General features: G+C 41.0%; 1 protein-coding gene across 1 annotated transcript; it reads left to right on the top strand.

Annotated features, from left to right (window-relative positions):
- The first annotated feature begins 452 nt into the window (after nt 1–452).
- On the top strand, nt 453–13,201 carry LOC112258452 (kinetochore-associated protein DSN1 homolog). The gene is made up of 11 exons (XM_024432826.2): nt 453–688; nt 1,012–1,042; nt 1,223–1,526; nt 1,814–1,887; nt 2,037–2,109; nt 4,364–4,451; nt 4,962–5,012; nt 5,094–5,165; nt 8,156–8,303; nt 10,441–10,528; nt 11,192–13,201. The coding sequence occupies exons 1-11, from the start codon at nt 549–551 to the stop codon at nt 11,284–11,286; spliced, it is 1,164 nt and encodes a 387-aa protein (XP_024288594.1). The 5' UTR covers nt 453–548; the 3' UTR covers nt 11,287–13,201.
- Nucleotides 13,202–13,503: the final 302 nt, after the last annotated feature.

Genomic DNA, 13,503 nt, shown 5'->3' with positions numbered 1-13,503 from the left:
CATGTTGGTGGTCGGGTCAGGGTATGGGCAGGCATAAGCTACGGACGACTAACACAAGTGCATTTTATCTATGGCAATTTGAATGCAGACATACCGTGACGAGATCCTGAAAAGCCCATTCTGTGGCCCATTTTTTTTAGCAGATGTTATTGCAGGTGTAGCAAAATGCTTGTCTGCAAAGTTGCTGAGGAGCTGGAAGCAGAGTTTCCATATCTGTCTGCGCCATTTTACCTTTTAAAATCTGTGACCAACAGCATATCTATTCCCAGTCAAATTAAATCCATAAATTAGGGCCCAAATTATGTATTTCAAATGACTGATTTCCTTGTTGCGTTTATATTTGTGTTCAGTATTATAACATGGAGCCACCTCAGATTTAATTTGGTGCCAAACCGTGCTAAAAAACTATTATTTTTTTTCAAAAGCTGAATTATGGTAACCATTAGGTTGTTATCTTGAGAGGAGGAGACCGCAACTCGTCCCCCAAAAAACAGCTTTAGGGACGGTTCATGCAGAGAAATGGTAGCTAGATCCTAAGTAGTCAAAAGATGTTCATAGGGGGCCACGTCGCTCAATGCTACATTTTCCGACATGCATATCTGTACATGGGAGGGGCGATTTTGTTTGTGCGCGGGCAGATTTTTCAAAACAAAATGGCGGATATTCATTCTGGAGAGCAATCGGAAAGGTTTGTATCTTTTTAGTTAATAACGTTACTAAAAGTTTTTCTGAAGTTCACTGTTTTGCTGTGAAGAATTGGCGTCCTATCTCAGGGGCTCGTATTGGGTTTTCCATTAAATGAGTATCTTCCTAACGTTAACCTCCGACCTCACTACCCGGCTAACGTTGGCTACTAACGTTGTTTGCTAGTAGCTAACACAGACAATACGCCAATTTTAAAGTAGTCCTAGTGTTAGCTGTGTATCAACGTGGCTAACTAGCCATTTCAGCATCAACTATGCTCAGTGGTTGTGTTGATTTTTCTCTCTCTTTCATTGATGTCACCCGAAGCTGCGACAGCTCTGCAGAACACCAGAAGATGGTAAGACACTCAACAGCTGATTGTGTTGTGGTCTAGGCAGATTTGGTTGCACATAAGGGACAATATAACATACATAATATAACCTTTCTAAAATGATAGCTAGCTGACGAAGTTGGCATACCATTGACGATAACATAGGAATGATCTTAAAGCCCACTCACATTTTGTCTGTTGATCAAGGTCCACCAAGAAGAAATCCCTCAGCAGGGACTTAAAAGAGTTTGCCCTGGGAGTCCAAGCCCAGCAGCTCCTCACCCCAAATCTCCCCGCAGACACACTCCTTCCTCCACCACCACACATATGTCAGAAACAACGGAGGTACAGATGGAGCCGTGTTCTGGAGGAGAGGGGCAGCAAAGGGACTCTGAGGGGGGTGTTCTAACAGAGGGTCGGTCGTTGAGCCCCAGCAGCACGCAAAGGAAATCCTGGAGGAGGTCGACCAGGGGCCGACGCTCTCTCCCTGCCCTCTCCAACACCTCCCAGAGTGAGACCCGAAACTTGTATTTTTCAATGTCAACAACATTGGTTTTGGTGTCTGGGATGGGTGACACTAGTCAGAGCGTCCAGTTGGATAGAGGGTAATTGTTTACGTCTTCTTGAGCCGTAAAACATATACTCTTTCCGAGCTATGGATAGAGTCAACTACCTATCCCAGGTTTACCCTAAACAACAATGAATGGCAGTAAGGGAAGGAGGCACAATTGGGGCCTAGTGATTTACAAAATACTCTTAAAATACCTGTAAACGCTAAGCTAAATGCCTCTCATCCAGCTCTATGCAGGTCAATCAGCCAATCCCTACCCGAGGAAGAGAGGCTGGAGAAACTGATGGAGGCTTCTATGAGGGTATGTTTAAGTGATTACAATTCGCTAGGGGGTGTGTGTTTTTGAAGGTCAGGCTAACTTCAACCTGTAGATTATTACAACATCTATGTGATCCTGGCTGACAATTTAACTCACTTTCTGTGTCCCATCTCTCTCCTCTTTCTCTCCAGCTGGCAGTTGAGAAGTTACAAGACTCACTGAGCACGACACCCAACGGCAGTTTAGAGTCACTTCAGACACAAGGTTGGTAGGATTCTTGTACGTCTGTCAAATAAGTAGTTGTTTTGGATTGTAACATCTAGCAAAAAAAACACATCCAATGTTTACCCCCCTACTGGTTCGGTGCTGTATTTTGAATGGAGCCAGCCGTTTTCTCCATTTCTTCATTCAAAGACTCAATGATGGACACTCTTATTGACGGTTGTGACTGATTTGTGTGATGTATTGTTGTCTCTACTTTCTTGCCTTTTGTGCTGTTGTATGTGCCCAATTAATGTTTGTACCATGTTTTGTGTTGCTACCATGCTGAATCATGTGTTGCTGCCATCCTATGTTGTTGTCTGTCTCTCTTTATGTAGTGTCTCTTGTCATGATGTGTGTATGGTTCTATATTCTCCCGTACCTGCAGCAGGTCTTTTGCCTTATGGTAGGCCGTCATTGTAAATAAGAATTTGTTCTTAACTGACTTGCCTAGTTAAATAAGTTGAGTGCAGTGCACTAGGCATACTGTGCATTTGTTAAGTATTCAGATCCCTTCCCCTTTAACACATTTTATTACGTTACAGCCTTATTCTAAAATGTATTACATGTATTGGAATGGTAGATATGCAGTGGAAGAATGTGCAAAGTAGAAATAAAAATAATGGGGCGCAAAGGAGCAAAACAAATACAAATAAATACAGTAGGGAAAGAGGTAGTTGTTTGGGCTAAATTATAGGTGGGCTATGTACAGGTTCAGTAATCTGTGAGCTGCTCTGACAGCTGAATGCCAAGCGTCACTTCTGGATTCCACCTGGCACCAGCATGTTGGTGGCAGCATCATACTGTGGGGATGTTTTTCAGCTGCAGGGACTGGGAAACTATTCAGGATCGAGGGAAAGATGAATGGAGCAAAGTACAGTGAGATCCTTGATGAAAACCTGCTCCAGAGCGCTCAGGACTTCAGACTGGGGTGAAGGTTCACCTTCCAATAGGACAACGACTCTAAGCACACTGCCAAGACAACGCAGGAGTTGCTTCGGAACAAGTCTCTCTGCCCTTGAGTGGCCCAGGCTGAGCCTGGACTTGAATCCGATCTAACATCTCTGGAGAGACCTGAAAATAGCTGGACAGCAACGCTCCCCATCCAACCTGATGGAGCTTGAGTGGATCTGCAGAGAAGAATGGGGGAAACTCCCCAAATACACGTGACAAGCTTGTAGCGTCATACCCAAGAAGACTTGAGGCTGTAATTTTTGACAAGGGTGCTTCAACAAAGTACTGAGTAAAGGGTCTGAATACTTATGCAAATGTGATACTTAAAAATGTTTGTAAACATTTCTATTTGGGATGCACGGTATATCGGAATTGCCCGAGATTATCTAAAAATGCCAACGTCGGTATCGGCTCGATGTCTGTCTAGTTTATGCAAAACTTGGGATGTGCAAAACCGATGTCAAAGCTGACTTGCATACCTATATAACGTAATAATGCCACGTAAAATACACGTGCAACCCAGCATTCCTAACCTAGCCCACAATGTCTGCTGTGTGGATCTTGCAGTCAACAAGTTGCGCAATCATTTGAAAGGGTAAGAAAATTTCAGCAAGACGACTCGAGGCGAAATCAGTTAATGCCAAGATAATGGAATTGTGTCACTGCTATTAGCTTCACAACATACTATGGAACGCTGTTTAGGTCGTTGCGTGTCCAAAAAGACATGTCAATTAACACTGTCAAAGCTGTACAAAAAAGTCTGCAAACACCAGCCACGAACAATGTGTTTACAATAATGTGTTGGTAACACAGCATTATTTGTTGGACTGCAACTTCTGGCGTAGCTAGCTAGCACAAATAGAACCCGCCTGAAAACTGACCAGTAGAAACTGGTCTCCCAATCACAGCTGGATGTGATCCAGCCTGGATTCGAACCAGGGACTGTAGTGACGCCTCTTGCACTAAGATGCAATGCCTTAGACTGTTACTATTTAACTGTACTAGAATGCTTAAGGCCGCAAACATTTTGAATATCGGTTTCTTTTTTGGGGGGGGCAAGGAAAATATTGGCCAAACATTGTCATCGGTGCATCACTAATTTCGACAAACCTGTTTTTGCTCTGTCATTATGGGGTATTGTGTATAGCTTGATGTGGGCGGGGTAAACTATTTAACCTATTTTAGAATAAGACTGTAATGTAACAACGTGGAAAAAGTCAGGGTCTGAATACTTTCCGAATGCACTGTAAGTGTTGTCTAATAGTGTTATCATTCGTTACTGCCTTTCTCTTCCCTGTCTCAGTGGAGGATGTACAGAAGGGGTGGTGTTGCCTGGCCAAAGACCTACGCAGTGTGCCACAGTGTCAACAACCTCCCACAAGCACAGCCAAGTAATGCTGTCTCTAGTCAATCTCATTTTGTTCACTGGCTTAATGTCCTTAAGCATTCATACTTACTTTTTTCCTGAGCAGTCTATTTTACCCTTTCTCTTCTATGCACCAACTTTTTTCTGATCCTTTAACATGAGAAATCTGGACGATACGAGTATTGCGATACCCGTCAGTATCGTGGCAAGGAAACAAAACCCGAAGCAGTTTTAACTTCTTTAGGAAAACAACCCTAGTGTTGGAAACAAACAGCATCAGAGTATAATGTATTTCCCCCCCAAGCACAACACACGTTATTTTACATACTACAGGTTTTTAAAGGACCAAAGAGTTTGGCCTGCTTCGGGTTTTCATTTTTGACATGGAGAAAATGATTACAATTCTGTTATCGGCACAGCCCAAAAGAAAAAGGACTGTCATTCTTCTCTATTGACCTTTATTTCTAGTTCAGGCCTTTCTGTATTCATTCAGTCATCTGTTATGAATCCCTTTTGACTGTCTCTTTCTCGCTAGTGACACTGCAATGCAGAACACCTTGGAGCAGACCAGGAAGGCTATACACAGGTAACTGATTCTCCGTGTGTGTGTGTGTGTGTGTGTGTGTGTGCACGTGAGCAATGAATAAAAATTGTGATTGTGATTCAGGCTGCAGGCTGAGAGTGCATCTTGGGACTCCCTGTTAGACAAGCATCGGAGTAAAGCTGAAGAATTGGCCAGGTGAGCACATTCACACGCATAAATTACATGCACTCGTTCACTCTCGTTCTGCACTCCCCATGCTCCCAAGTTTTGGGTTGTCAATAAAGTGATTTGTCTTCATGTGCCTGGTGCTCCAGGCCTGGTATTCATAGCTGACTTTGAAAAGGCCTTTGATAAAGTATGACTGGAGTTTTAAAATATAAATGCCTGGAATATTTGGAGAATCTTTTATAAAATGGGTTAAAGTTATGTACAGTAACCCTATGTGTAGAACAGTAAATAAAAGCTACTTCTCAAAGTTTTAAACTGTCAACAGGAGTAAAACCAGGTTGTCCACTATCGGCATATCTCCTTATTATTGCTATCGAAATGATAGCTGTTAATCAGATCCAACAATGATATTAAGGGGTTAGTAATCCAGGGCTTGAAAACGAAGGTGTCATTTATACGCTGATGATTCGTGTTTTCTTTTAAATCCATCATTTGGATCCGTCCACAGCCTCATAGAAGATCTAGATCATTTTTCTAACCTCTTGATTATAACCAAATGATAAGTTTACTATATTACATATTGGATCATAAAAAAAGTCAACATTTACTTTACCATGTAGTTTACCAATAAAATGGTCTGATGGTTGATGTGGACATACTCAGTATACATATCCCGAAAGAAAGAGATGATCTCACTCTAATAACTTTTAATAGAAAGTTAGCAAAAATAGATTAGATCTTGCTACCATGGGAAGGATAACACCTGTATATTCCTGGAAAAATAACCCTGATTAACTCTAGTCATATCACAGTTTACCTATTTGCTTATGGTCTTGCCTACACCTAGCGATCTGTTTTTATTATATGGGCAAAAAAATATATATTTGATTTGGAACGGCAAGCCAGACACAATTTAAAAGGGCCTATTTATATAATGAATATGAATTCGGAGGGCATAAATGATTAAATATTAAAGCATTAGACCTCTCTCTGAAGGCGTCAGTCATCCAAAAGTTATACATAAATCCGAACTGGTTCTCTAGCAAATTTGTAAGAATGTCTCACCCCATGTTCAAGAATGGCCTTTTCCCATTACCTCACTTTTGGTCATTTGAAAAGGAAATAATCTCCAATATCATTATTTGTTTAAATGAGTCATAGAAAGTTGTTTGAAATTTCAGTTTAATCCACCAGAAAAAACAGAACTAATATTGGGGTTAAACTCAAATATACTAATTGATAATAAACATCTTTGTACATTAAATCATAAATAGGACTGGTGGAGTTATGTCACACATGCAGCTAGCAAAAATATATGGAAATGGCTGTTCTACCCAAAATTACAACCAACTAATTGCAGCGTTTCCATAGTCCCTGTGTCCAAGGAAGCGAAGGTAACCTACCTAAATGATTACCGCCCCGTGGCACTCACGTCGGTAGCCATGAAGTGCTTTGAAAGGCTGGTCATGGCTCACATTGCACACTCTTGGCATTCTCTCAACCAGCTTCATGAGGTAGTCACCTGGAATGCATTTCAATTAACAGGTGTGCCTTGTTAGAAGTTCATTTCTGTAATTTCTTTCCTCATTAATGCATTTCAGCCAATCAGTTGCGTTTTGACAAGGGTAGGGGTGGTATACACAAGATGGCCCTATTTTGGTAAAAGACCAAGTCCATATTATGGCAAGAAAAGCTCAAATAAGGAAAGAGAAATGACAGTCCACCATGACTTGAAGACATGAATGTATGTGGAAAACTCGATGTGAAAAATTTCAACAACTTTGAAAGTTTCAAGTGCAGTCGCAAAAACAATCAAGGGCTATTATGACAGGCTCTCAAGAGGACCGCCACAGGAAAGGAAGACACAGTTACCTCTGATGCAGAGTATAAGTTCAATTGAATTACCAGCCTCAAATTGCAGCCCAAATAAATGCTTCACAGAGTTCAAGTAACAGACACATCTCAACATCAACTGCTCAGAGGAGACCGTGTGAATCAGGCATTCGTGGTTGAATTGCTGTAAAGAAGCCACTACTAAAGGACACCAATAAGAAAAGGAGACTTGCTTGGGCCAAGAAACACGCACAATGGACATTAGACCGGTGGAAATCTGTCCTTTGGTCTGATGAGTCCAAATTTGAGATGTTTGGTTCCAACTGCCATGTCTTTGTGAGATGCAGAGTAGTGGAACAGATGATCTCTGCATGTGTGGTTCCCACCGTGAAGCATGGAGGAGAAGGTGTGATGGTGCTTTGCTGGTGACACGGTCTGTGACGTATTTAGAATTCAAGGCACACTTTAACCAGCATGGCTACCACAGCATTCTGCAGCGATTCGCCATCCCATCTGGTTTGGGCTTAGTCCCACTATCATTTGTTTTTCAACAGGACAATGGCCCAACACACCTCCAGGCTGTGTATGGTCTATTTGACCAAGAAGGAGGGTGATGGAGTGCTGCATCAGATCTGGCCTTCACAATCCCCCAACTTAATCCAATTAAGATGGTTTGGGATGAGTTGGACCGCAGAGTGAAGGAAAAGCAGGCAACAAGTGCTCAGCATATGTGAGAACTCCTTCAAGACTGTTGGAAAAGCATTTCAGGCGAAGCTGGTTGAGAGAATGCCAAGAGTGTGCAAAGCTATCATCAAGGCAAAGGGTGACTACTTTGAGGATTCTAAAATATATTTTGATTGTACACTTCTGGTTACTACATGATTTCATAGTTTTGTCTTGACTATTCTACAATGTAGAAAATAGTAAAAATATAGAACCTTTTGAATGAGTAGGTGTGTCAACTTTTGACTGGTACAAAAAATATATGGGGATTGTAAATGAAGCAGACAATTACATTGATGGAAGCTACAGTGTATCTGCAATATTAAAGCTGATCTGCCCCCAATGCTTGTTCATTGTACAGCATGGCATGATAACGATACAAGAGTTGGCTACAGACCATTTTAGGGCCATGGTTTTTGGTTTGTGTAAATGTCGGTATACCTCCTTCTTTCCCTTTGCAGGCGAGTGGAGCAGTGCCAGGAGACGGGGGTGACATTAGACCCTAGCTGCCTGGCCCAGTCCTCACAGAGCCAGCTCATCCTGAACAAACCTGATTACCACAGCCTGCTCGGCAGACAGCAGCCCGTACTGTCCACTATGGACATGGTGGTAAGACGGACAAACTAGTGTTATACCACCTGGGGACGGTTTCTTGGACACAGATTAGGCCTAGTCCTAGACTAAAAGCAAGCTCATTGGAGAATCTCTGTTGAAATAGTTTTATAGTCTGGTATTTGGCTTTTTGTGTCCAGGAAAAAGGCCTGTGGAGTTTAAAATGTTCTATTGGGCAAATCTTAACATCCATCTAAGTCACATTCTCACTTAGTCATGCATTTATGTCAATAGGAGACTACAAATAATTCTAAATTTGACTGAAGTGGAAGTTAGGATTCACTCCTCAGTGTTCTGTGTAAAATGCTCAGAAAGTAAGATGTTAGCTGCAGTGCACACATTGTAGTTCAATGCAATATGTTTTTTTGACAGCTAATGTGTCTGTGAACAGTGTCCGTACTTGCCTTCAGGGTAGAGCAACATTTTTTTTTTCTCCAATATTTATCACACCCTTGTGTGTGTGAATTAATCTAACATAAAACGTCCATTAATAGCCTGAGCAAGGGCTGGGCGGTATACTGTATTTTACTGTATACTGGTATTGCTGCACAGGCCGGTTCGTGTCTTTTAGTTTATCTTTGTGTAACAGTATTTTAATGTTTGGTTTGTTTAAATGTTACATCACTCCTCTGTGTAATGTCTGTTTTTATAGTTTACTCCGTTTGCTACTCGTCTTCTCTCTCTCTCTCTCCTTCCCCACACACCCAGCTCATTTTCACTCAAGGAAAGCAGCTTTTGCTCTACAATGAGTCACTAGCTAGCTAATACAGCCTGATACCAAATATTTTTACAACTAAACCAAGTTGGACGCACAGCCTGTCGTTTCCAATGAGAACAAATGAGTCTTAGTGGGTAGAGCCAAGCACAAGGAAGCGAGATCCTGTTGGTGCGTTCTAATATACATCTGCATATTTCTGTTAGGGAACGCCTACTCTGAAGTGCGTGTGTGCAGTAACTAAATTTGCCTTTGCACTCCTAAACGTGATTTAAATATAAAAAAACTTTTGCAAAGGGTAAAGTCTACAAAACTTAGTCTGCTCTGTTCATAACAGATGATAGTTTTGGGAACAGAAAACTATTGAAATCAAATGTTTAATGAGTGTTTGCAGAATGTCACTCAAAATCTATCCCGTTCCATCTTCTCCCACTGCCGGCCAGTGGGCTTCCTCTCACTACCATTTACATTTATACGTCCGGTGAAATATGTCTCCTTGTACAACAGTATATTCTAAATTTGAGAGGAATATGCAATGCATTCATATTTTAGTTACATTACATGTCCTCTTACTTGATGTAACATCTAATTAGCGTCCCGTGAGAAACGCTGACAATTATTTTGGTTCCTACCCTGTCACATTAACCCCTCGTTGTCATGTCAAACAATATACTGTATTCAAAAGTGCCCAGTCACTTGATCGAACAATATAAAATAATCAGAATGTAGAAGGCCCCATTTGTAAAACACTTGACTGTACAGTACAAGTCAAAAGTTTGGACACCTACTCATTCATGGGTTGTTCTGTATTTTTACTTTTTTCTACATTGTAGAATACTAGTAAAGACATCAAAACTATGGAATCATGTAGTAACCAAAAAAGTATTAAACAAATCAAAATATATTTTATTCAAAGGAGCCACCCTTTGCCTTGATGACTGCTCTGCGCACTCTTGGCATTCTGTCAACCAGCTTCACCTGGAATGCTTTTCAAACAGTCTTGAAGGAGTTCCCACATATGCTGAGCACTTGTAGGCTGTTTTTCCTTCACTCTGCGGTCCAACTCATCCCAAACCATCTCAATTGGGTTGAGGTCAGGTGATTTGTGGAGACCAGGTCATCTGATGCATCACTCTCCTTCTTGGTAAAATAACCAACAATCTCAAATTTGGACAGATTTCAACTAGTCCATTGCTTGTGTTTCTTGGCCCAAACAAGTCTCTTCTTCTTGTCCTTTAAAATAAACTAGGCAAGTCAGTTAAGAACACATTCTTACTTACACTGGCTTTTGTTGGAGATGGGCGCATATCGAAGGCTGGCGTTTTATTACTGTTCGAGTTGTGAAAAGCTCACATCACCCTCTTAAATTGTGGTTTGCTAGCTCTACACGTAATAAAAAACCATTATCTTCCTCCATAGATGGACACCCAGTGTAAGATGGTCAGGGAGCTGCTGTCCATTCTCGAACAGTCTCAGCTACTGGTGAAGGAGACAAGCTGCAGATTGGGTAAGGATATGTCTGGGTGGATGAATGGATGTAGTGGTTCTCAGGGTTGTGTTCAGTAGGGCAGAATGTTTGCAAAACCTTTTATTTTATATATATATTTTTTACTATTTAGGTAGTACCTTTTCATTCTGTTTCAAAATGTTTTCACTTTTCTTGACTTATTAAAGACCCCATGCAGTCTTATTTTTAAATCATCACTATATGTCTAATAAATCACTTATTTAATGAAAAATAATTATATTTGGATCATTTAATTCCCAGAGCCTTCTTTGGCCGTTGAAATGTTCAGTCTGATCAGGTGGGCGTTAGGAAGCAAATTTCAATATAGTTGCATGCAGAGTCCTGAGAGGATGGTCTAGAGTCATTGGTGTTTTATAAGCAGGTCACCATGTGATGATGTGTGCCAAAAGTTCCATCCCACCTGAACGGGCTGAAATTCCAGGCATTTTCTTTCAAATAGCTTTTACAAAAAGTGCATTATCATAATTTAAAAAATGTCACTGTTGACCTCAGTGTGGAAATATTTATAAACAGGAAAATTAAGTTAACTGCACCTCCCCTTTAAAAGAAAAAAATTGTGTTAGAATATACTCAATGTGTTTTTAAAATGTATTTGTTGTGATCATGTTTGAAGTGTGTACTTCTATCTCTCCCGCCTATCAGCGACTGATGTGGGATTCCAGGAACTCTCCTCTGACCCAGTCAGGGATCTACTGGCAGGACCCCCACCCTCTGTATCAACCAATGCATCATCCTAGTACCTCTGTCTTAGGGTTGTCACAATACAGAATCACGGTACAACCATACTAGATTTTTCATGGCAAGAAAAAGAACTAAGCAGACTGAATTTCTGGCTTTGTACAAGCAAGACAAAGCACACCTTGAATAGAAATGACTGTATTGTGACCTTTCATCTCGTCCAGGTTCACTCAATGAATGACCAATAGAAAGATCAGTCTGGCTTTTTCTGTGTTTTCTGTATTTATGGGTCTTCACTCTGTACCCATGGCTCTCTAAGTTAGCTGTTCTCTTTGGTGCCTTGTGGTTGTTTGTAAATAATAGTCTCTGGTATCTTTCTTCATGGGATGAATGTTGATTATTTCTGCTATAACCTATCTATTGTAATCCTATTCCACCACTATACTATGGCACCTTATTCCTTATATAGTGCACTAATTTGTACCAGAGTGCTATGGGCCCTTGGTCAAAATTATTACTTTTATATAGGTTACAGGGTGCCATTTGGGACAGACACCCCACTCTCCCTACAAAATGTATGCTGTTGGCCACCAGAGGGCGATCTCACCTTTTATTTAGGCAGTTTCTGAATATTCACCTATAGTAAAAGATGTAGAAAATATTCACCTGCAGTGGATGTCTTTTGGGGCTAATTTGCACGATACCAGCTTTCCTTTATTTTCCTGTATATTCTTGTAAAAAAAAAAGTGAATGATTTTTACATTATTAACAGCAATTATCTGAATTTGTCTTTTACTTTCTGACCATTGAATTGGTTGTTTTAAAACCAGGTCCCAATCGTTTTTGTTTTTAACCCTTCATAAACAAGAAAATGAGAAATGTTATTCCATCCCAACTCCTTTGAAACATTATTGGTTTCAGTGTGTAACAAGGGGACGAATTCTCTTTACACACAACTTGTTAGTTCTCACAACACACCCTTGTATCTTATGTATTATAATTTACTCCCTGTCCCTTTCTTATCCTGTAATCTTTTCTGTTTTGGCCAGATTCGGTCCTCTTTTCTCTCCTCTGGCACTGCTGTCTTCCTCTGTCCCTTCTTCTGTCCATCAGGGAGGAAGCCCCTCCCCCACCTCACCGTGATTCCCTCCCTCTCCTTTCACCAGGTTACTGATGCAGAACGAAGGCCTGACATTATGCCAAGTATTTCATAACCCCCCCCCTTTTTTTTCCTTTTTCAATATCATTCACTCACTATCACCTCTTTAAATCTTCTCACCGTATTTCATGCTATATGGTTGTGCCTCTTACCAGGAGAAACATGAACAATTGAATGTGGCCCTGACGTCAATGAGGAATAATTCCTCATAACTGTAACAGTCAATAGCTACATTTGCATGAACAGTGTGATGTCTTTTTTTAAGAAACTGTGTGAAAGGAATTAGACGGGCTCAAATTCTGCCCAAATAGGAAAGGTGTCCTGCACCTAATGACTGAAATCACCATGATATTTGGTCTTATTTATTGCTGTATTACAAACATGTATTTTCTGTGGGCTGTTCTTGCATTGGGGGGTGGTGCATGGTGAGAATGAGAGAGAGGACAGAGGGAGAAAAGTGGGGTCGTGAGCGCGGGAGAGTCATGGAGGGAGGGTGGTGCACGGCAAGGGATCGATTCTTATTTGGATGGAAATAAGGCTGGGTGCTTGTGGAATGAGAGAGAGGGCATCTCCTGCTTACAAATTGAAAGAAGTCAAGTCACGTATTCATATACTGAAGAAACACATTCACAGAACAAACAGGACCTAAAAAGAGAAATATAGTAGAGAACTAGATACAAAATATGGATTAGCACATTAGGTATGGATCATGTATACATTCTTTAGATTTGACATCACTGCTTTACATTAGTCTTACAATATAGAGTTTGCAAATGGACCAAAAATGTTTTCAAATAAACTGGGTTGAACATGAATGTTTTTTTGTGATCCGTAATATGCCTGGTCCTACTTTTGATGTGTAAATGCCTGTCGGTGCTATAAAAATGTTTCTCTCCCTGTTAGGCCAGGTCTTTATGAAATCTACTCCCTCTCCCTTCTCTAACTTCAGATTGATTAGGCATAGACTGTGGAAGAGGGATGCACCGAGCGTCAGCAGAATCCACGGCCAGTTTTGTCCCGTGCACTCCCCTTCGTGGTGTGCACACCTATTATTCCAGCACAGCAGTCAGCCTTCTCCATGTCTATTCAGTCTCCCAACTCATCTAGCGGAGCTGCT

This window comes from Oncorhynchus tshawytscha, linkage group LG09, assembly GCF_018296145.1.
Source record: "Oncorhynchus tshawytscha isolate Ot180627B linkage group LG09, Otsh_v2.0, whole genome shotgun sequence".
Classification (NCBI taxonomy): Eukaryota; Metazoa; Chordata; class Actinopteri; order Salmoniformes; family Salmonidae; genus Oncorhynchus; species Oncorhynchus tshawytscha.
The sequence above is the reverse complement of the archived record's forward strand: the minus strand, read 5'-3'. Positions and strand labels throughout refer to the sequence as shown.

Excerpts from the sequence above, each read along its gene's own strand:
- LOC112258452 (XM_024432826.2), top strand. The coding sequence starts at position 549 with ATGTTCATAGGGGGCCACGTCGCTCAATGCTACATTTTCCGACATGCA. Across the intron at positions 1,043-1,222 it reads CTGCAGAACACCAGAAGATG|GTCCACCAAGAAGAAATCCC; the intron begins GTAAGACACTCA and ends CTGTTGATCAAG. Across the intron at positions 2,110-4,363 it reads AGAGTCACTTCAGACACAAG|TGGAGGATGTACAGAAGGGG; the intron begins GTTGGTAGGATT and ends TCCCTGTCTCAG.